General features: G+C 38.0%; 4 protein-coding genes across 5 annotated transcripts; 2 read left to right on the top strand and 2 right to left on the bottom strand.

Moving 5' to 3' along the window:
• The first annotated feature begins 39 nt into the window (after positions 1-39).
• Positions 40-8,540, top strand: LOC137188113 (vacuolar protein sorting-associated protein 4B-like). The gene is made up of 11 exons (XM_067597529.1): positions 40-240; positions 1,906-2,017; positions 2,148-2,298; positions 3,833-3,891; positions 4,019-4,138; positions 4,227-4,383; positions 4,481-4,629; positions 4,713-4,794; positions 5,489-5,708; positions 6,774-6,914; positions 7,077-8,540. The coding sequence occupies exons 1-11, from the start codon at positions 220-222 to the stop codon at positions 7,176-7,178; spliced, it is 1,314 nt and encodes a 437-aa protein (XP_067453630.1). The 5' UTR covers positions 40-219; the 3' UTR covers positions 7,179-8,540.
• An 8-nt stretch (positions 8,541-8,548) lies between these two features.
• On the bottom strand, positions 8,549-14,437 carry plekhb2 (pleckstrin homology domain containing, family B (evectins) member 2). Of its 2 annotated transcripts, none has more exons than XM_067597527.1 (8): positions 14,280-14,437; positions 13,475-13,525; positions 12,508-12,660; positions 12,300-12,402; positions 12,093-12,132; positions 11,501-11,569; positions 10,748-10,862; positions 8,549-10,076 (listed from the first exon to the last, which is right to left on the bottom strand). In XM_067597527.1, the coding sequence occupies exons 2-8, from the start codon at positions 13,509-13,511 to the stop codon at positions 9,940-9,942; spliced, it is 654 nt and encodes a 217-aa protein (XP_067453628.1). In that variant the 5' UTR covers positions 13,512-13,525; positions 14,280-14,437; the 3' UTR covers positions 8,549-9,939. The 2 variants fall into 2 exon arrangements, with proteins under 2 accessions (XP_067453628.1, XP_067453626.1); XM_067597525.1 differs by having other exon boundaries at positions 11,501-11,587; positions 14,280-14,436.
• Positions 14,438-15,160: 723 nt separating this feature from the next.
• ing5a (inhibitor of growth family, member 5a) lies at positions 15,161-20,067 on the top strand. The gene is made up of 8 exons (XM_067597524.1): positions 15,161-15,441; positions 16,892-16,963; positions 17,401-17,567; positions 17,968-18,079; positions 18,165-18,264; positions 18,458-18,593; positions 18,728-18,789; positions 18,934-20,067. The coding sequence occupies exons 1-8, from the start codon at positions 15,405-15,407 to the stop codon at positions 18,971-18,973; spliced, it is 726 nt and encodes a 241-aa protein (XP_067453625.1). The 5' UTR covers positions 15,161-15,404; the 3' UTR covers positions 18,974-20,067.
• On the bottom strand, positions 20,018-21,592 carry cep19 (centrosomal protein 19). Its single transcript, XM_067597528.1, has 2 exons — positions 21,241-21,592; positions 20,018-20,676 (listed from the first exon to the last, which is right to left on the bottom strand). The coding sequence occupies exons 1-2, from the start codon at positions 21,368-21,370 to the stop codon at positions 20,336-20,338; spliced, it is 471 nt and encodes a 156-aa protein (XP_067453629.1). The 5' UTR covers positions 21,371-21,592; the 3' UTR covers positions 20,018-20,335.
• Between the last annotated feature and the right edge of the window lie 336 nt (positions 21,593-21,928).

Genomic DNA, 21,928 nt, shown 5'->3' with positions numbered 1-21,928 from the left:
ACATGCCTGAGGGGGATCTTTAAAGATGACGCTGTCACGTGGCCACCGCGGAAGCGACAGGCAGCTTTGTGTTGATGCGGAAGAGAGACGAAAGCTTTGGGATGTTTTCCGACTGAAGTTGTTTTAAAATGAAACAAAAGTAACAGGTAACAGGACAAAAATAGACATTACGAGCTTACAGTTGTATTTGAAGCGACAGACTACAGTTTGAGCGACGTCATGGCTGGTGGCAATTTACAGGTGAGTAAAAGTTTTAAGAAGGAAGCTGCTTCGTTACGTAAGTTTGTCATCAAGCGAGAGAAAAGCAGTTCGTCCTTTTAATAAACGAGCAAACAGCTTTTATTCACTTTAAATGGCTAATTCAAAGAGTGAAAGTACGTAAATGAAACATCTCGACCTTAAACATGAATTAAATTCAGTAACAAAATTTAAGTAGTAATAAATGGCTTTATTCATGGTAATTAATAAGTATTTAATTAATGCTTTAGAGATCAGTTAATGATAAGTACAACTTTTGGGTTGCCAGGTTGTGAAAAATCACTCACTGGTGTTTTCCCTTTCGCTGTCGTGAAAAGTAACGAAGTACATTTACTCAAGTACTGTACTTCAGTATAATTTGATGCACTAATACTTGAGTATTTTTAGGTTACTTTCTATAACCTTCTAATCCACTACAATTCAAAGTAAAATGTCGTACTTTTTATTCCTCTACATTCATTTGACAGCTGTAGTTACTGAATGACTTTTTAAACTAAGGTTTTACAAGAAATAATATACAAAATATGTGCTTATACAAAACTATGCACTGTTAAAAATTAAACCAGTGGTTCCCAAACTTTTTGTGACCCCTTATAAAAGAACAATGTCTGATTTGGGACACTTTGATGTTTTTAGATGTCTATGAGTTCCACCAAAGACACATTTACCTTCTAAAATTCTCACATGGTTTCATTTCAATACCTGTTAAAGCCCAGGTATTTTAAAGTATCTATTGTTTCATTTTTTTTAAAAAGTAAAGATTAAAGTCCAAAAAAATCAATATCAACAACTTTGTTTTGTTTGTTTTTTCACTTTCCTACCCTAATAATATTGTATAGGTTACACAACACTGGGGGGCATGTTGCTGTAGTTTTAGCTGTCAGCAGCCTCCTTAGGACACACTTCACATATTGCCATTACCAAAAATAATCATATCACAACTACTCAGATTTGCCCTCTATCTCAGGACGTCACCTTGGGTTTTGGGAAACAGTGATTGACATATTTCACTATTTGGGGCATTTTATTGACTAAATGACTAAATGATTAATTGAGAAAATAATTGACAGATTAATTGATAATGAAAATAGTCGTTAGTCTATATAATCTAATAGTCTACATGTGACCCTTTGGAGGGGCCCACTGGACTAAACTACCCAACCGTATATAAAGTAGTTCACACATTACACATTCATTCGTCATTTTATTAACAAACCAACAATGTAATATATATATCAGTCACAGGGGCCATTTTTCTGCAAAAATACTTTTACTTTTGATACTTTATATATATTTTGCTGATAATACTTAGGTACTTTTACTGAAGTAGGACTGTTGTGCTGGTATTTTTAGTTAAGTAAATAATCTGAATAATTCTTCTACCACTGCCATCTCAGCACTACTTTCTAATAAGGCATATAACTACATTATTATCACATAAAAAGCAAAACATCAGCTAAATGGTTCTTTTGCAACCTGGCAACGCAAACATTATTTGTATTATTAGCTTCTAACTTATCTATAAAGTATTGGTAAATGATTTATCATGGCAATTAGCCATTAATAAAGCTATTAGTTACTACCGATAATAGGTTATTAGAAGGTTGTTCCTTAACTTCTTCTCTTTCATGTGTCTGTTGATATCAGAAAGCTATAGATCTTGCCAGCAAAGCTGCAGAGGAGGACAAAGCCAAAAACTACGAAGAGGCCCTCAAATGTTATCAGCATGCAGTGCAGTACTTCCTTCATGTTGTCAAGTGTGAGGATCTTGACTTGTGTCCTACCAGTGTTTGATTTCTTACAGCATTTGTGTGTTTTTATTTATTTAAACTCCACTTCTCTCCCACACACCACCATGATCTAAGTTACTCACTGTTTCCTTGCTGCAGATGAGACTCAGGGTGATCGAGCAAAGCAGAGCATCAGGGCCAAATGTGCAGACTACCTGGACAGAGCTGAGCAGCTGAAGGAATATCTGAAGAAGAAGGAGAAGAGTCCTCCATCCAAACCTGTCAAAGAGTCCCAGTCAGATGACAAAGGGTGAGAGTGAGCAATAAGACTGTGGAATGAGTCTATAAATATCCTATTGTTTGTTGCTTTAGCACTTGTTTAAATTCTGGTTCATGAGGAACAATTTCTACAGCATATCTGGAAACACTTTGTTCTACAAGTCCTGTAATTTCCCAATAATTATGTTATTTAGTGCGTATAATAGGGAAAATGGAGCTCTGGGACAGTTGTTTGAGTTTTGTCAGTTTTGTTAAAGGTGCCCTGTGGAGTTTTCTTGTAAACAAAGTTTCTATTTACAGTCGGTGTTTCTCTCCAACACACATTGTGTGTATCCTTGAGGGCTAACGAACGTGTAAAATGCCTTTCCTTCCTCAAAAACATTTGCAACGCCAAATTTTTAAACATTTAAAAACCTGCATTGTTTACATCCACGTTTACTTGTTTGCAGTCTTCTACTTCCCTATATTTGCTGGCACATTGCTGTGTTTCTTGGCGTGTTACCGTGACCTATTAATCAGTGGAATGATGTGAAACCATTGATAGGAATGTGTATTGATAAGCATCATGCATTAGACAAACATAATTGGGACCTGCTCATAAAAACATTGCTCTATAGCTCTACTAGTGGTCAAAAAACTCCACAGGGTACCTTTTAAGTTTAAAAGCAGTTCTTTATTACCAAATGACTTTCATTGAAAGAGCTGCTAAAACCTTAACAACTAGAATAACTGACTGTGACCCATTTAAACCCACATAAACATGAATTTATTATTGGAAACTTTTTCCCCCAGATTTTTTTAAATGTATGCCTTCCTTTAGACAGATTTGACATTTTTGCATGTTCAGCTGACCTGCTGTGCTAAAAGCTTCTCTAGGTTGGAAGTTTACCAATTGAACACTATCTCCATTTTCCCTATAATTAGTACCAACTTACAGAGTTTTTAAAGTAAATAAGTAAGGATTTATTTAATATTGCACTTTTTAAAACAAAAGTTACAAAGTTAAGAAACTTTCCTAAAAAATTACAGTTACAGCTTCTTTCCAGGAAGTTATTAGCAAACTATGGGACCTGTAAAATAAAGTCAAGTCAATTTTATTTATGTAGTGCCAAATGACAACAGAAGTTATCGCAGGGTACTTTTCACATAGAGCAGGTCTAGACTGTACTCTTTAATTTACAGAGACCCAACATTCACCCAAGAGGGGACAGCAGCAAGGAAAAACTCCCCTTAAATGGGGAGAAACCTCGAGTAGAACCAGGCTTTAGGTGGGCAGCCATCTGCCTTGACCAGTTGGGTTGATAGAGAAAGAGGGAGGGGGAGAGGGGAGAGAGAGACACAGAGAAGCACAGCAACAACAATAATGACAATAACAATAATAATAATAATAATAGAAAAATGACTACTAATAATAGCAGCTGCAGTGCGCGTCAAGCTGGACAGCAGTCAGTCCACAGCCGAAGGTCTCCTGTGAGACGAGAAAGCACGAAACTTGCATATCCCTATAAAATACAAACCATTCTTCAGTGTGATTTGAATTAAATGATGATTTCATTTAATTTCAGGAATGAAAGTGATGAAGGGGACGACCAGGAGAAGAAAAAGTTCCAAAATCAACTCTCAGGTGAATGACACAGCATTGAATGAACGCAGACACATAGACGCAGCAGTTAAATATGTTGTTTATTACTTTCAGAAATGAATACATGCTTTGATCTATAAGGTGTTTATCACACCCGTCTCTCTTTAAGGTGCCATTGTCATGGAAAAGCCAAACATTAAGTGGAATGATGTAGCTGGACTTGAGGGAGCAAAAGAAGCTTTAAAAGAAGCTGTCATCTTGCCCATCAAATTCCCTCATCTGTTCACAGGTACAGAAAACAAAAGTCAACTTTAAACCTCCTGAACTAATTGTGCACATGTGAACAGTATTTAATTACACTGTATATATTTGTGTAGGAAAGAGAACTCCTTGGCGTGGGATTCTTCTGTTTGGCCCCCCAGGAACAGGGAAATCCTACCTGGCCAAAGCTGTAGCCACAGAAGCCAACAACTCCACCTTCTTCTCCATCTCCTCTTCTGACCTTGTGTCCAAGTGGTTGGGAGAAAGTGAAAAGTGAGGCCCGGGTTCTTTACATGTTGATGAAACTGTGGATATCAGAAACTAATAATAAACATCTGTTATGTCTCCACCTCTCTCTCTCTCTCTCCAGGTTGGTGAAGAACCTGTTCACTTTAGCACGAGAACACAAACCATCTATCATTTTCATTGATGAGATCGACTCCCTCTGTGGCTCCAGGAGCGAGAACGAAAGTGAGGCAGCGCGCAGAATCAAGACAGAGTTCCTCGTCCAGATGCAGGGTAAGCAAGAAGAGGTCTGAATAGTTATACTTTTGTCATTTGGTAACTTTTGCTAAGTGTAAGAAATGTTGTTCTCCTTGCAGGTGTTGGAAATGATAATGAGGGAATCTTGGTCCTGGGAGCCACAAACATACCCTGGACACTGGACTCAGCCATCAGGAGAAGGTTAGTCTCACTTAATCCATACATAATGAATCTCTGACCTTCAAACCACTGCCATCCATAGAGCCACACCGCTAGCATGGCTAAAAAGGTTTTTGACTGCATGTTAGCTGATCAGCTTTGTGTTTTCAACCATCCTCTGCAGACTGAAATCTTCCCGTGCATTTTCAAAATTGAAGTTGTATACCTACCTTTGAAAGAAAAAGCCATCTGGACTCAGCTATCTAATGCAAAGTGGTGAATTAGTGAATATGTGAAAAAGTGTGTTATGTGTAGGATGTTTTATGACAGAATGAAACCAAACCAAACCAAATCTAGACTCTAAACTGTTGATCTTAGTAAAAGTCTGGAAAAGCTTGTCTACATTTCTAGATATGGTTTCTAACAGCTGCATAGAGCTGTAACTGCTCCAGTGAACCTGGGATCTTAAAACAACTCTGTTTTTACTTGTGTATTGCAGCCTTTGATAGTTGATCACAACCTTAACGACAGCTTGACAGAAAACCAGTAGGCCTCCCAGACATGGTCCTTAGTTTTAGCACACTCAGCAACCTTTTTGTTTGAGTCCAAAACTTCTTATTAGACAGAATGAATGTTGCAGCCTTTCACAACTCACAACACATCATCTTTTCAGTAGTTCAAACATCAGCTCAGTTGCCTTCAGAACGGCTGATTGAATCTTTTGTCTGTGTCTTAGATTTGAAAAGCGAATCTACATTCCTCTGCCTGAGGAGCATGCCCGCTCCTTCATGTTCAAACTGCATCTGGGCTCCACCCCCAACGAATTGACAGATGCAGACTTCAACACACTGGGCAAAAAGACAGAGGGCTACTCTGGGGCGGACATCAGTATTATCGTCAGGGATGCCCTCATGCAGCCCGTCAGGAAGGTTCAGTCAGCCACGCACTTCAAAAAGGTAAAAAAAAACAACAGTAATATGCTTGGTCCAATTTTCTTTTGGGAGTCCAGCTGAAATATAATATACTGTAACACTGTTAAAAAAAATAGGACAGATTACAATTAGAACCACTTTTAAAATTCTACAAGAATCATGGAAGAATGAGACTCGATTTTGACAAAAGTCATGTTAGTACCTGTCCACAAATGATCTTTGCTTGCAATTACATGACCACTCGTCTGGAAATTGTTAAAAGTCAACTCAGGAAATGAAAATAATAATCAGAGGTAGATGATGATGTGTAGGATGTGCAATTTAAGAGGAACATGGGGCAATTTATAAAAATGCCTAAATACTAAGCACCCAAAAATTCCTGCACACTGTCTATCACTAATACTCACCTAACATCTCGGTCCTCAGACCTTCATCAGGAAAGGTTCATATACAGACAAAGAGCATTCATAGTCCGTTTATGATCTGACGAACCCATAAGACTTTTGGAGTATTTTCATGTGTTTTCATTCTTGCAATTTTCACCATTTATGTTTCCTCATTGAGTACTTGCACCCAGGAACAATGCAACTCGACACCATGGCAACCAAAAGGTTTTTGTGAACAAACAGACGATATCAAACACAACTTTTTCCTACTCCAGCGAGCCGTATATGACACTGGCCTCGCCGCCTACATTTATAGACACACCTGAAACTCTGGTCAGGCCTATCCAATAGCAGTGGCCTGGGAGTGGCCTTGGAAGCCAACGAGCCCAGTGCATTTTGGGTGTTGTAGGTTTTCTACCTTTTGAGCAAAATATCACAGCCATTTTCTTGGTTTTCTCTGGTCATAGGGCTCCAATTTCAAAAATAATTGCACATTTCTACTACATAGGTGACCTAGTTTTGATAAATCATCATATTCACAGCGGTGAATTTTTCCTTTAAGTACAAGTAGTTGTACATATCATAATGCTGCTTGGTGGAACTGGATGAATCGGTTACACCCAAACTGGGAGTTACCAGTCTGTTTAGTGTATCTGATTGTTTCTTTGAATCTTTACTTCTGTCCATCCACACACTTATTAAGGTTCGAGGGTCGTCATGGAATAATCCTGATGTTGTGGTGGAGGACCTGCTGACTCCATGCTCACCAGGTGATCCCAACGCCATAGCAATGACGTGGATGGAAGTCCCTGGGGAGAAACTTCTAGAGCCAATTGTGTGCATGGTGAGAGAAGAGTGTTTGGTGTCTAACTGCAGATATTCATTGGGGGGGCACACATGCATGTTTTATTTAACTCAAATATTTTTTAATAGTTTGTTCAGTTTTCTTATGAATACAGATGACTTACAGTGATCAGGATTGATTCTGACCTCATTTTCCTTGCAGGCTGACATGCTGAGGTCGCTGTCCAACACCAAGCCAACAGTGAATGAGCAGGACTTGGAGAAGCTGCAGAAGTTTACCGAAGATTTTGGTCAAGAAGGCTAATAATAGTCACACTCTGCTCATAAATACGACTGTAACTAACAATTATTCTCACTGTCAGGTATGATCTTGATAAATCGATTAATCTTTTGGTCTATCAGGTGTTGGAAAATGTTCATAACAGTTACTGGAGCTTAAAGTTCTTAGTTGCTTAATCTGATCAGTGGTCAAAAACACACAAAGTACATATTACATTAAGATGTGAAAAAAGAAAAGTTTATATTAGGGTTTAACTCGCTATGACAGCAGATGTTCGCGGTTCATATTCTATAATGAACTAGAACGATTAATCGAATTATCAAAATCCTAACTGATTACTTTTATGTTGACAAACTAATATTTTAATCAACTGTTTCAGCACTATTAATTTAACCATCCACTGAGGCTAATGTTTACATCCATACTCTTTATTTGCAATGTTTCGTATTTGTCTTGCTTATTGCTCTATTATTGGAAGCCTCCAACCAAAGTCATACTAATAGTCTTTATTTTCTCAAAGGAAATTTTGATTAAAGGTACCCTGTGGAGTTTTTGACTTCTAGTGGCACCATGGAGCCATTTTTTATGAGGGAGTTTCTGTTTTGTTTGCTGTGCATGTGCGATGTGATATCATTCGATACATTTTAAGACCTTAAAGATGCACACAATGTGTTTTGATGAGCAGCACTGAATATAAACATGACTTTGTTTACAAGGAAACTCCACACTGCACCTTTAATCAGTATCATTGTACAGATGGTGATGGCTTCAGTGGGTAAGTGCACCTTTCCAACACTACATACCTCTTATTTTTGTCTAAGGAGAATTATATTGTGCTTAACAGAATTAGTTGTGTTTTTATAAATGGGAATTTATGCTTGAAATGTAGGAATGCCACTCTTTTAAATTTGTAAATAACCTTTTACTGGTTATTTTTGTTTGATTTTGCTTCAACCAAAGTTATCATTATCAGCTTCAAAAGGCCTTCTGGGTTTTAATTAAGTTAATCAGTTTTAAATGAAAATTAAATACTGCACAATAATTCATTTAAAAGCATTTTTTAAATCAAAATCTACTGACAGTTTCTATTATTTCATATCTCTCATTAAGTTATTTTGACAAATTTTTTTAGTTGAGCTGGATTTCTAAAAAGGCTCTACTTTCAGTCTGTTACGTTATAAAGTATTTATATGTTCTGTCTATGTGCTCAAACTGTGCCTTTGGGTTTGAAATATTCTTATGTTCATGAGTTTCTTTTTGGGTTTGCAGAGGTTACTTATTGGTTAAATAAATAAAACGTGTTATGATGTATTGCACTTTGTTTGTATCCTACATGATATGTTCTGTGAACAAAAGTCTCGGGGTGAAATAAACAACAAAAAAAGAGTCATTCATAACTTTGTGAATATTTTTAATTGTTAAAATACATCTTAGTTAATTGTCAGATATTTATATTTTAAATGCAGGGTAAATCATAATTTAATTAGTACATTTGATATGAGAAATATAACAGGTTTTCATTAAATTTTACATCTTCACACAATTTAAGACCTATAGAAAAATGACATCACATTACGCTGCTTGCACAAGCTGATAATTTGCAAAGAAGAAATGAAACTGAAGAGATGTATAAGACTTGAGTCTTATACATCTCGTCTGTCAGTGTCATTAATAAAGATATTCAGTATGTTTGAAAAGCACACCAATGTTTTCTACTGAGTAGAAACTGCCATTCTAAGTGAATAAATGCAGTCATAATTACCATGAATAATGGGAAAATCTGACAATATTCAAGTCATTTGGAGTGAAAAATAAGTCAAGTCCAACTGAAATGTAACTACATCTTAAGAGACTGATTCAACTGATCAGTATTTGTACATAATGCACCGAGCCTACTGAAATATAAACCAAAATATCTATTCAAACACTTCAAATGAAATGAAATATGATCCAGCAGCTGCCAATGAAAAATAACCGTAACTCTTAGGAGTGACGTCCCTTTTCACTTCAAAGCACATCGTGTACATGCCAGTGTTTCCTCACGTAGACTTATTTGTGGTGAAGACAACATCAGACATCCCATCGCAACCAGATTCCACCGAACAGGTACCTCAAAATGCTACAATGAAATTGATTTAATGCTTTGATTTAATTGATTTATTGCTTTATGTGTGCAATCGTCTTTACACAACTCTCATCCAAGCCAGCCTCCACCACAAATAACCTGAGAAGCCAAAGAAACACTGCTTATTCACAACCAAAACAGATAAATGATACATGAAAAAAGTAAAATAACATGAGGTACAGTACACAGATGAACACAAAACCTGTAAAAAAACAAAACAAAACAAAAAAAAACCCAAACACCTACTCATGACTATGTAGATAATTCAGCAAACATAAAGGACAAATGTGCTCCATGAAAGAGGAACAAACATGACTGAAATGTTTAACAGAGGACCTGAAGTGTACGTGAAAGGAGTAGGGTTTTTCCTGTCATTTAAATAACTCTTAAAAGTAAGTAATTTTTTGGTTAAGAACATTCATATTCAGACAACACAAAAGGGATGGGAGACTGCCACACAGGGCATCTGAGAAAGTGCTAACAGTATTTATATATAGGACACATAGGGAGTAAGTCGCCTGCTCATCACAATCATGCTTCATAGATGAAAATAGCCCAACAGAGACATTTTACTCCAACTCCTGTGATGGCACAGAGAGGAAGCCAAATGCTGCATAAACGGGGGAACGGTATGCTACGAGGTGTACGTTAATTAAAACACTAAAAGACAGAGAAGAGAGAGCCGAGTGCCAAACCGGTTGCCGCTCCAGCGAGCATGCCCAAAGCCACATCTCCTCCGTCGTCACGCTGGCGCTCCCGAATAACAACATGGTTCACTCCAGGCGCAGGGTACCCACCTACGAAACACAGCGATAACATGATATTAGAGTTTGCAATGCTGAATTCCAATTGAGGGGACATACAGCAAAAGTAATCCTTCATTTTACATAAACCACTTCTGACGCCTTTATCTGCTCTAATATTACAGGATCAGGGAAGAAGTTACTATCAACATCAGAATATAGAGGAGTTCAAAAAGTGATACATCTATCTACATCTGTTTGGACTCAGCTAGTAGTTACATCTAATTAAAATCCAATATTAACACTAATAGAACCATTTACATAATTAAAGGGAAGTTATACACCATTTGTTTTGTATCTGGTTTCACTTTTTAAAAGTGCTACAAATGTTACAACAAAAGAAGACAATTTGGGATATTATCTGGTATGACTACAAGACTAGCGCACATTATTTAACCATGTTGAAATGATGTGTGAACGCCCCTAAGTCAGTATATCAGGTTGTTTTCCTGTTCTACCCGTTCTGATGATATTGTGAATGTGAATGTAATTGTGAATGCAGCATTAATGCCGCCTCAAAGAGCTGCCTGCTAGCATGGCTGGTTTATCTGGACATCAGTAGAACTTTGGAGGCTTGTTGCATTTTTTGCATTGTTGCATGCCATCTTACATTCAATATGAGGGTTTACTTCTGCACATTTGCTAAGAAATATGCAGTCTTTTACCTTGGTACTGATAAGGATAAGCAACAGCGTAGGGCTGCCCATCAGCTGAGTATACAATCTGTGTAGCGTGTTGAGTATGTGCTACATACTCTCCATATGGACCCGGAGCATAAACCTGGTGAAAGGTGACAGAAAAAACCCCATAAGGACTCTGTTGATCCTCAGTACAAACAAACCTTTCATATTATAGAGACTTATTTGATTCAGTGTTAATGTCACAAATACTGCTTTCAGTAACTTTTATCCACTTCTACTAAAACACCAGTAGATGGTGCTACTGCTTTCTTTTTTGGTTTTACTTAAGTCATAAGTTTGGTTTTCCTTTGTGAAGGATCATGGAATAGTAGCAAATATACTGTGACTACATGCATCACATGGTGCAAAATATGACTACAGCACAATCATGCATGTATGACATCACCTTCCTCAAGAGATAAACATTGAAAACCAATTTCCTTTTCACCCATAACCACTTTAAAAAGTGCCTTGAAAGTGTGTTTCTATTTGTTTCTCTCTGCCTGAGATTTCCCCACTCAAACTCAAAATCCTAATCAAATATTTCCAATTTTTATGTGTCTTACACAATGTAACAGTCCATAGATTTACAGAGCTGAGTTTGACTAATTTATTGCAGGAGTAAGAAAAGAATGTGCTGAAATGTACAGTTACATTGCCAACAACTTTAAAACAATCTTATTTAAACTAAACTTTGAACTCGTTTATAGCGACATGCATACTGTTCATGTCTTTTACCTGTGGTGGGGGAGCATATTCTGTGTAGGGGGGAGGAGCGGAGGCAATCACTTCCTGTGCAAAGCCGATCTGAGGAGGAGAGACAACCTAAAAATATAAAACAACATAAATGAAGCCACCTCATGATGTTTGGACAAATCTGAACAGTGATTTCTGACAGGTGGGTTCTGATATAAACCCATTAAAAGCAGTTCATTCCACTATAGTGGTTACCATCATTAGCTACTTAAAAAAAAAAGTCCCTGTTGTGCAATCTTGTTTGCGTTTCCACCGCATCTGAGGAACCATGTACACAAGTCAAAGTAGCCAGTATCTGTATTTGACAAATCAGCGATAGTCAACCCTACAAACCCCACCCCCAAAGAACAGAGTTCCTTAAAAGTCCCAGAGAAACACTATTGAGAAATAATAAAATATGACCCCCAGTCTTATGATCTAAAGCTGCCTTAGACCATTTTCTAACTCTGAGTTGAGTTTGAGTCACAGTTAGTCTAGTTAAATAAAATATAGATAGATTGATTTTACAACTTCCAGTTCATATTTTGATGGACAAAACAAAAGTCAAATAGTTTAAGATGTAGCAGAATCTCACCGCATTAATTCTGGCATCCTGGAGTGCCATGGTCCATGCCCTGCAACAAAAAGTGCCTTGGAATCAAAATCATGTCTCTTCTGAAAATACAAATAAAGAACATCTCAAACGAAAACAATAAAGTTCACCAACATGTAAACAACAAGAGACAGGCCAATGTAATTAAACAAACTTATATGATGACTCAGCATGTATGTGCTGTCTTACAGAGCATCATCTGCACCATCTGCACACAGACTGATGACCCGTCCATCTCTGCACACTATCTGGAGCAAGGCATCACGTGTCTTCCCCTCTGGAGGGTTGAGCTCTGAGGAGCCAAACAATGAGACAAACAGAGTTAAAAATATGAGCAAAAGTTCGTTAACACTGTAAATGTGATCCAGTGACATCATCATGTACAACTGACAAGCACCTTGACATGCAGCAGAACTGCGAATGTTGATGCAGTCGACCCTCATGTGGATGTCATCCTCCATGTCACGGCGTTGTTGATCATTATAGAACACAAGTCGTCCATCAGCCCACAAGTCAAACCAGTTCCTTTTCCAACGGCGCAGTATGGTACCTAACATGGAAATACACTACAGTCAAATTCAATCCAGACTGAATTTATATAACTATTATGCAGTATTTCTTACCAACTGTGGCAGCATCTTTACTGTCTGTAATCTGGATATCACACAATACTTGTTAAAGGGGACCTATTATGCTTTTTATGGATGTCTGTTCTTTATATGCTGGTATGATGTTGGATACCTATGTTAATTATGGTCAAATTTCCAAAACTTGAGGTTAACGTATGTAGAAATGCTCCCTGCAAGTCAAAAGTCAGGGCTTCAACCTGCCCCGAACGCTTCGTTTTTTTTTCTACCTTGCTGACTAGCGGACGTCAGATCGTCACACATGCCCATAAACAGCCGTCCATTCCGTAGCCTTGGTTGCTAAGGTTGTTGCTAAAGTTTTTCCATGTGTTGTTTGTGTTGTTCACTCGCATATTTCAGATCAGATTCCAGTTTAAACATGTACAGATGTATTATAGAAGCTGACATTTCGAGTACAGAATGAGAACAAGAAGTAAAATCCTACTACTATAGTTTGTTTCATGTTTTGTTTACGCAGCCTCCCCCAATCAGAACAGAGCGGGTTCACCATGAGGGGGGAGCCTTAAAGAGAGTGTAGCTATAACAGCCTGTTTCAGACAGAGGCTGAACTCAGGGGGCTGCATAAAGAGCCAGTATAAGTTAAATAAGGAGTTTGTGAACTGAAAATCATGCAAAGCTACTCTAGTGGAGTCCCAGAATAAAAATATAGTGCTGGAAATGAGCATAATAGGCCCCCTTTAAAAGTTGAAACTGCTGTGCCTGTGTACGGCTACTTACTTTGTCGATGGAGCCAACCACTCTTCACCATAGCCATCTTAGAGGCAACACCTAAAACAACAAAACATATTTATAATACTGTATATTGGTCATAATGCTATATAAACTAGTTAAGCGATGATGACTGGGTGTGGCATATGAAAATAAAACCTCGTGACTCGCAGCACTATTGCTATGTCCACACAGCAAAGTCCACACTGACATTTTAGGAACAATATAGAAGAGCTCTAACAAACGGAAACAATAGTCTTGAACGCTAATGACTGAGTTTATTGATCTTAAACACGAGATTTGACTTTGCAACCTAATAAAAGTTCATGAACAGACACGCTGACACCATATGGTTATTTACAATAACACTGACGTTAGTAGAAGCTATGTAGCTAGTTGTCAGAGCCAGAGCTTTCATGTTCTGTTCAAGCAAACACTTAGTCAGACAGTTATTTAGCTTTTACTCTAAATTAGCCAGCTAGTTAACCAAACCTTCATGTGACAATAGGCCTGTTGTGAACAGGTCATCCTCATTTGTTATTGATACAAGTTGGACTAACTGAGAAAGTGTGGTAACGTTATAACTGATGGCGTGAGCACAATAACCTCAGGACGCTTGAAGCAAACAATACGTTAACTTATGTTTTTTGTCTGGTATCAAACGTAATCGAAGTTAGCTAGCGTTAACTAACGTTGTTTGTATAAACATGTCAGTGCGAGATAACACATTAGCCCACTGTGTTCATAGTTGGCTAAAACGGGTCTTTGCAACAGAGAATAACAGTAACGTACACAGTTTGGTTAAGTTACTTACTTGATTATTTGTGTTTTTTAAGAAAATGTGAAGTCTTTGGTGAGGCTACAGACGACACGGGAGTGAGATACATACAAATAAGACGATGCCCTCCTCGTACAGAAAAAGCCTGACCAATAAACCGAGCGGAAACACACTCTCGACGTGCGTTATTTTGTCGTCGGTGGCTGCCGTTAAGCCCCGCCCGCTGAGCATCTTCACTAACGTTCCGTCTCTTTGAGGAGGGAGGTGTTTGTTTTGAATGACGTCACCTGTCAGCTGACAGCGCTGGAAAGTGCGAGCAAACGCAGTGAGGGCGCGCTCGTTTTGTCTTCCCGGTGAGCTGACATGGTGGGCGAGAGATGTGTAAATAACTGTAGTTCGTGGTATATACTGAAATTGAATAGACTGTTGGCCATCAGATAGTTTTATTAACATTTGTGGGTTTTCTCTGCTGACTGAAGTGCGCACTAATATTTGAATAAGGTTTTATATTACGGTTTTTTATATTAAAAATAATAAGAAGAAATACTTTATTAATCCTGGGGGGAATTTAAGTGTCACAACAGCACCGTCCAGCACACGTCACAAACAAAAATAGAATAAAATCGTTAAATTGTAAAATAGAGAAGATTATTATACATAATGTTGTAATTATATACATAGTATATAATAAAATGAGAGTAGTGAGATGCTATCCAGTGTGCAATGATTATATACATAATATACGATGAAATATGATATGAAAAATAAAAGTAAAGTTATTTTTATTATTACATGGAATAGGTATCATATTCTTATCAATACTGAGGTAAATTGATTGATTTGAGGGAAATTGTCTAACCTACGCATTGTCAGAGATAAACAAGTGTTGGAGTTGCGACTGCGCATGCGATAAATAACCTCACACAAGCAAAAAAAAAAAAAAAAAACTAAGTTGGAGCCTTCACGTTTGTATCATTCTGACTGCATGTGTGTTTGAATGAAGCGCACTCTTCCTATTTACAGTAGTGAGCATCGTTTCATTCCCGCCCAGAGAAGCTTGATTGTGAACGCCGGGCAACTCAGTGTGGCAAAACAAACCCGACAGCTCTCCGGTCAACAGAGCTAACGACGCAGGAGCTAAATAGCTAACGTTAACCTGAAATGGCGACGGCAATATACTTGGAACATTACCTTGACAGTGAGTATCCAGGGGATATATTGTACTGGTGCTAACATTTTAAACATCTTACGTGTGTTTGAGGTTTAGTTTGACTGCACCGAAGAGTTTTTCGCTTGGCGGATAACTGACAGATAGCAGGTCACTAGCTCGCTAGCTAGCGTTAACTGATTAGCATCGCGATATAGCTTTCGGTGGAATAAAGTGAGGCAAACTCTCCCTGTGTGCTGTTAGATGTAATCAGAGGCCACTGTCACTGCCTTAGTGTCACACATTTAACAGTTACAGCTAGCGGTTTGTGTCCCTTCCGTTATCCGTAACAGTGTAATAGTTAATAACTAGCAGCTAGGTAACAAGCAACTTGCAGTGTTTAACTATAAAAGGTTGTTTAAAGTGTTACAGCCGAACTCGACGGTGTAAAATTTGTGAATTGTATTCATCTGGTCCACATTTGTGTATGCTTTATAACAGCAGACACCATGCATTTGCAACCTGTTGCTAACCGCGTGTAACCGTTTACGCGCCGGGGCGCGGTGTTTGAAGTGCGTCACGTAACGTAATGGAAGCATGAAGTTTTGACACTCTTGTAGAGGACGCACAGTTTGCCCATGTCTCTTTTTTTCAGTGGTAAATATAATATTTATCACTATATAATATCCAACGTCTGCACAGACATCTCAAAGCATGGTTGGATCATGGATGCACAGACAAATACAGCTGCATGCTTGTTAAATGTCAGTGGTGGTGAATTTAATTGCTTACTTGCGAGGCAGCTGGATTCGCGAGATCACGACATCACGAGATGTTCACAGAACTCAATAAAAATAAAGTTCAAACTGGTATGAATGTATGACATTACACTTAAGTTTAAATTTATTTAATTCCTGTAAGTTACAATAATATGTTTCGTTTGTGTTGTATTGTTTAATTGATCTCCAATTATTTCAATTAATTCTAAAATTAAATCTCTCATAGCTTAAAAAAGTTTTTGGCCACAAGCTTACATAGACCTTACACCATGGAAAGTGAGTTGCTTTTGCAAACCATTGCACAGCATCCAGCAGACATGGAGCCATAATAGCATTTATTTGTAAATGTTGTGGAAGTGTTAATTGAAGTATTGTTTCTGAGCATATAGACTCAACTATGCAATACGAAAAGTGATCTAAAAGAGGTTAAAAAGCTCCATAGAGGAGCAGAATTGGGTGTAAATTCTGAGAATTTGGCACTGTGGGTAATGTTTTTACACTACATTGTTATTTAATAAAATGTTATTATTAAGGGATGAACTACTGCAGGTTTAATATTTCAAAAATTCAGTATAGGACAGGCTGCAGTTATTCATCTTTACTTGAATATGATTTGAATTTTAACTAAGTAGGTATACTACATCAATTAGCTTAAAAAATAAGTGAAGTCTTACAATTGAATGTATCCTCCTTCATCTCCCTCATGTCCATCTCCTCTATAGGTATTGAGAACCTACCATGTGAGCTACAGAGAAACTTTACTTTGATGCGGGACCTGGATAACAGGACTGAAGGTAATAATTTAATCTCATGAAGGTATCACTATCCAAGTGCTGAATGAATATGAAGCCCTTGCACCAGGTTTCACTGTAACATTTTTTTTCCCACTGGCCCACTTGGCCAGTAGATCAGAGCCCCTGGTATATTTTCACTGGCCCAGCAGCCAAAAACAACTCTTTTTTCCATAATTCTGGTGATTTGTTATACATAATATGTACAACAGTGAAGTTCCCTTTAGATTTGGTTGTTTTCCTTTAGTTATTGATATATAATGTTGATATATTACACAAATATGCAAATCACGATGCATTTCATCAGTCACATGCCTTGAAAACGATGACATATTAATGATGGCTCAGTTACATTGTTACACGATGATCATTGATCCCTCACAAGAATTGTACCATCAACAATATATTTCCAGCACTGTAACTATGTTGTTGTTGTGCAGAAAAGAAAGGAGAGATTGACAAACTGGCTGAAGAGTACATACAGAACGTGAAGAACCTGGCCTCAGAACAGAGAGTGGAGCACCTGCAGAAGATCCAAAATGCGTACAGCAAGTGCAAAGAGTTCAGCGATGACAAAGTCCAGCTTGCAATGCAGACCTACGAAATGGTTAGTCTGAACCACTGTCAACTCATCACAGTTGCTCAATATTGAGAAATTGCTGCTTTTTGTGTTATATGTGATAGTAGGCTGAAGCATCTGAAGACGCCACCTTGGGTTTTAAGATATTGTGATGGGCTACAATTTTCTGTAATATTATAGACCCATGATTAATCAATTAGTCAAGAGAGTAATTGTAGATTAATCAATCATGGAAATATGTTTTTTGCAGCCCTGTGTCAAGTTTAATTGTAGTCAACATATAGTCAATTCAGGGCTGAAGCAAAGAACATAATAAGCATTTAAACTCACACTTTCTTTTAATTTATGTCTTTTCTTAATAGTTTAATCAGTTTGAAAATGAAACGCACAGTCGTGTTTTAATCTACATGAAACCTTTTTCCTGCAGGTGGACAAACATATCCGCAGACTGGATGCAGATCTGGCGCGGTTTGAGAATGAGCTAAAGGAGAAACTGGAAGTGAGTGGCTATGAAAGTACAGATGGAAGATCATTGAAAAGTAAGTAGTGTAACTGAAAGGCCTTTATCAGAGAACAACATAGGACCCCTCAGTGCACATCTGTGAATGTGAATATTTTCCACAGAGGGTGATTCTCGGGGGCTGAGAGAGAAGCGTGGATCCAGGGGAAGAGCAAGGAAAGGTTCTGATGAAGACTCTCCCAGAAAGAAAAAGATGAAAAACAGGTAACTTTGGGCTGGTGGCTCAGTCAGGCCAAGAGCTCTGTAGATGCAGCTCTCAGAGCCTGAACTGCATGTTTTTTTTATCAGACCTGAAAATCTATTAGTCACAGCCGGTGTTTCATAACATTGTAGATATTGCTTCATTTTAATCATGTTTGGTTCTAATCATGCTCTCTGTGTTATGTTGGACTTTTAGCCCAGATTTGAGTGACGCCCTCTTGCCTATGCAACCATCAGACGTTTTGGACATGCCAGTTGATCCCAATGAGCCTACTTACTGCCTGTGCCATCAGGTGTCATACGGAGAGATGATTGGATGTGATAATCCAGATGTAGGTTTTCATAACTTTTTATTTTTATTTTGGGAAATTAAATTTGACAAAGTTCTTTTATGTCAGAATCTGTTGACTGCCTCTTTTGACTAAAGATTTAAAATACTGACATTGTTTTTCATCCTTGTTTTCAGTGTCCGATTGAGTGGTTTCACTTTGCTTGTGTTGATCTCGCCACGAAGCCCAAAGGAAAATGGTAAGGGCCTTTAATTAGTGAAAGGAGGTTAAACTATGTGTTGTTTGCTTGCAACTGCTTGTCATAATTCATGCAGATAACTCATCATTGTCCTCAGAGTCTAAACATCTTTTTTTTTTCTCTCCTCTCTCTCATATCTCTCAGGTTTTGTCCGAGATGCACCCAAGACAGGAAGAAAAAATGAGATTTCTTATTTTCAGAAATACTTAACTAATACTGTATGTATTTTTGGTGTAGTTTAATCGTGTAATATATATATTTCAGTTCCTATTACTCTCCATAGAAATGGTGGGTCATACAGCGTTTTTTAAAAGGCCTAATCCGGAATTGGAGTATAGCTACACTTGTGGCACCATTATCCCCATCTACTGGCTTCACTGTGTAATTGGTTTTAAGACAGCTATCTTTGTCCAATAGCTTTAAAATAATCATATCACCTATATGTTATTTGTGTACTCTGGGTAAATTTCTCTGGGCAGTGAAGTTGAAGTTACACAAATTATCACCCATCAGAAAGTCATGTATTGTATATATGTCAGTAACATACTCAAAGATCCCGGATTGTGGCTTTAGCATACTTGAAATTTCAATTTTATAAAGAACTATTTTTTAAACAAATTAAAAAGCCTGCTGAGAATTTACGATTTTAAACACCTAAATCCTTACCAAAAATTGTGGTGGTAAAAGGAATTGTGTGTCAGATTTTTCCGTTACCTACCTCCTTAGGGAACACATCAGCACTGCATAAATGACTGCAATTGATACCCGTGTAAAAAAAAAAAAAGAGAAGAAAATTAGTTATGATTAGCTTAAACCAAACTAGCAAAGTAATGTAAATTCATTGTCTGATTCTAACAAAACTTGCGACATTTTTGAATGTATTGTGGTACTAATGGTCAGTCAGTCAGTGTCTCTGAATGAGGTATTTAAGCACTTTGAAAGAAATTTTCCCCTGAAGAGGTTTGATACTGCAGGTGTGGTTTTATGATAAAGTTAATCTCACTTAAAACTTTGCCATAGTACATCAAATCAAACCATATGGAAATATATATATTTTGTATATGAAACTATTTTGTGGACACAGTTTTTTCCAAAGATATATTTGTTGTATTGATTACTTATTGGTGAACTCTCAAATTTTATTTAATAGGATTTTAGCATCTTCTTTCATATTCAACTGTGAACATTACTCATGTAGGTATAAGCCACAAATAAAAGAGCCAAAGTCTTTGTATTTTGTAAATTCAGTATTTTATAACAAATAAATATCTACTATTATTCATGTATTATTTCTTTCATTGCAGTGTGAAATGGAATGTGTTTTTCAGAAAAAAAGTGTAGTGCATTGACACCTCGGTGGTTTAAATGACTAAAGGGCATTTGTGTCAAATGGGCACAAAACACTGGTGTCACTCTAGTCTTCAGTTCAGCTTCTACATAACACATTGTAATCCACCTCAGAATCTATTTCACACAAAATCAATATATCTGATAGTTTGCAGTCTACATTCTTAATTTTCAAGGTCTGGGAAAGGGTTGGAGAACTTTAAAATCCATCATCAGACTCTTCATCCCAGCTGCACTTTTCTTTGGTGGTGAAATCCACCTCCAGGTCGTAAACAAAGGCGGGATCGTCTTTGCGCCTCCGGTTCCTCTCAAACAGTCCGTCCATTTGGCCTTTCTTGCGAGCCAGCTCATCGTCGTCCAGTTTGTTCAGGTCTTCGTCGGGGTCCAGCTTGAATGAGGCGAGGCTGTACTCCAGGCTGAAGCCCTGCATGTGATCTCGCAGGATGATGTGAAGCTTCTCCAGTTGGCTCTGAGACACACCTTCCAAGTAGTCTCTGTGCCGAGGATTGTTCTTCAGTCTTTCAGCAGCCACGCTGTAGTCTGGAGGGTAAAGAGAGGAGACACTGGCGTCAAGGACTCAAACTGCTCTGTGGAAGCAAGAGCCTACAGGGCTGGAATGACCTGCTGCTGAGTCAAAGATGAGTTATTGACCCCTTATTCATCCAGCTTTGTGTGCAGTATGTATGTATCCTTACAGTTTATATTTTACTTAACAATATAATTTACAATAAATTAGATTACAGTTAACCTGAAGTTTAGGGGGAGGGGGCTGAGGATCTGGAGCCCATTGGCAGTGATAATCCAACCTCTAAAGTCTAGCATTCAGTAAATAGTTATAACTGAATACAATGCATTAGTGAAATGGTGATTTAATGAACCGTGACCACACTGAAAAAGAGAACTTGTGGTGGTGATGAGAGGTGTTGATTTTAGGGGCCCACATCTGGAGGGGTCCAGTGGGACTACTTATTATTTTAATAAGAAGAGGAGAGAATATCTGGGCCTTGAAATTGTAGTTACTGTCTATTCTGATACTTTATTGCATGGACTGGGAGATTTCTATGGTTGTGTAAAATAAAAGAGAATATGTGTGAGTCATCTTACCAGAATATTTGGAGAAGTTTCGCACAGGTATTACTCTTTTCCGCACCTTGTTGGTGTCCTTGTGTTCATAAATGAGGACGATGGCTGGAGGGCTGAACTGCACTCCGCACCGCTTCGCCTCGAAACGCATCTTCTACTTATCTCAATAAACTGAGCTTAAACTGGTCTCTACTGGGAGCTCAGCGGTAACAGACTAAAGCATTTAAACATAATCATTCATGCCTCATACAGACATTAGAAATAGGAATCTGAATTAAGAACTTCGCTAAAATTTGCGATTCCAGACTTGAGTTGATTAAATGATGCCTACCGACTGTCGGTGTCGAGCCTTTTCATCTTCGCTGAAGCCTGCCTACATTTACGGTAAACCAATTATTATTCCTAGGATGGCGAAGTCATAACCCGCCCTACTCTGCCTCTGATTGGCTTACCCTGATATTCTTACCTTAACCATAACCAATCCAACTCCTCATGCCTGAACCTAACCAACCCAAACAACGAAGGCACCGAGTACTAACCAATCAGAGGCAGAATAGGGCAGGTCATGACTTCGCCATCCTAGGAAGAAAATATCGCTTCTTGCACTATTATGTTTGTTCAGTTTATGTCCTTATGTCTTATGTTGTGCATTTTATGTCTTGTACTGACCACCAGTTTAACTGTTGCACTATATTCTCCTGGGAGACGG

The sequence above is a fragment of the Thunnus thynnus genome, chromosome 8 (genome assembly GCF_963924715.1).
Source record: "Thunnus thynnus chromosome 8, fThuThy2.1, whole genome shotgun sequence".
Taxonomy (NCBI): Eukaryota; Metazoa; Chordata; class Actinopteri; order Scombriformes; family Scombridae; genus Thunnus; species Thunnus thynnus.
Note: the sequence above shows the minus strand (reverse complement) of the source record. Positions and strands in the feature narration are given on the sequence as shown.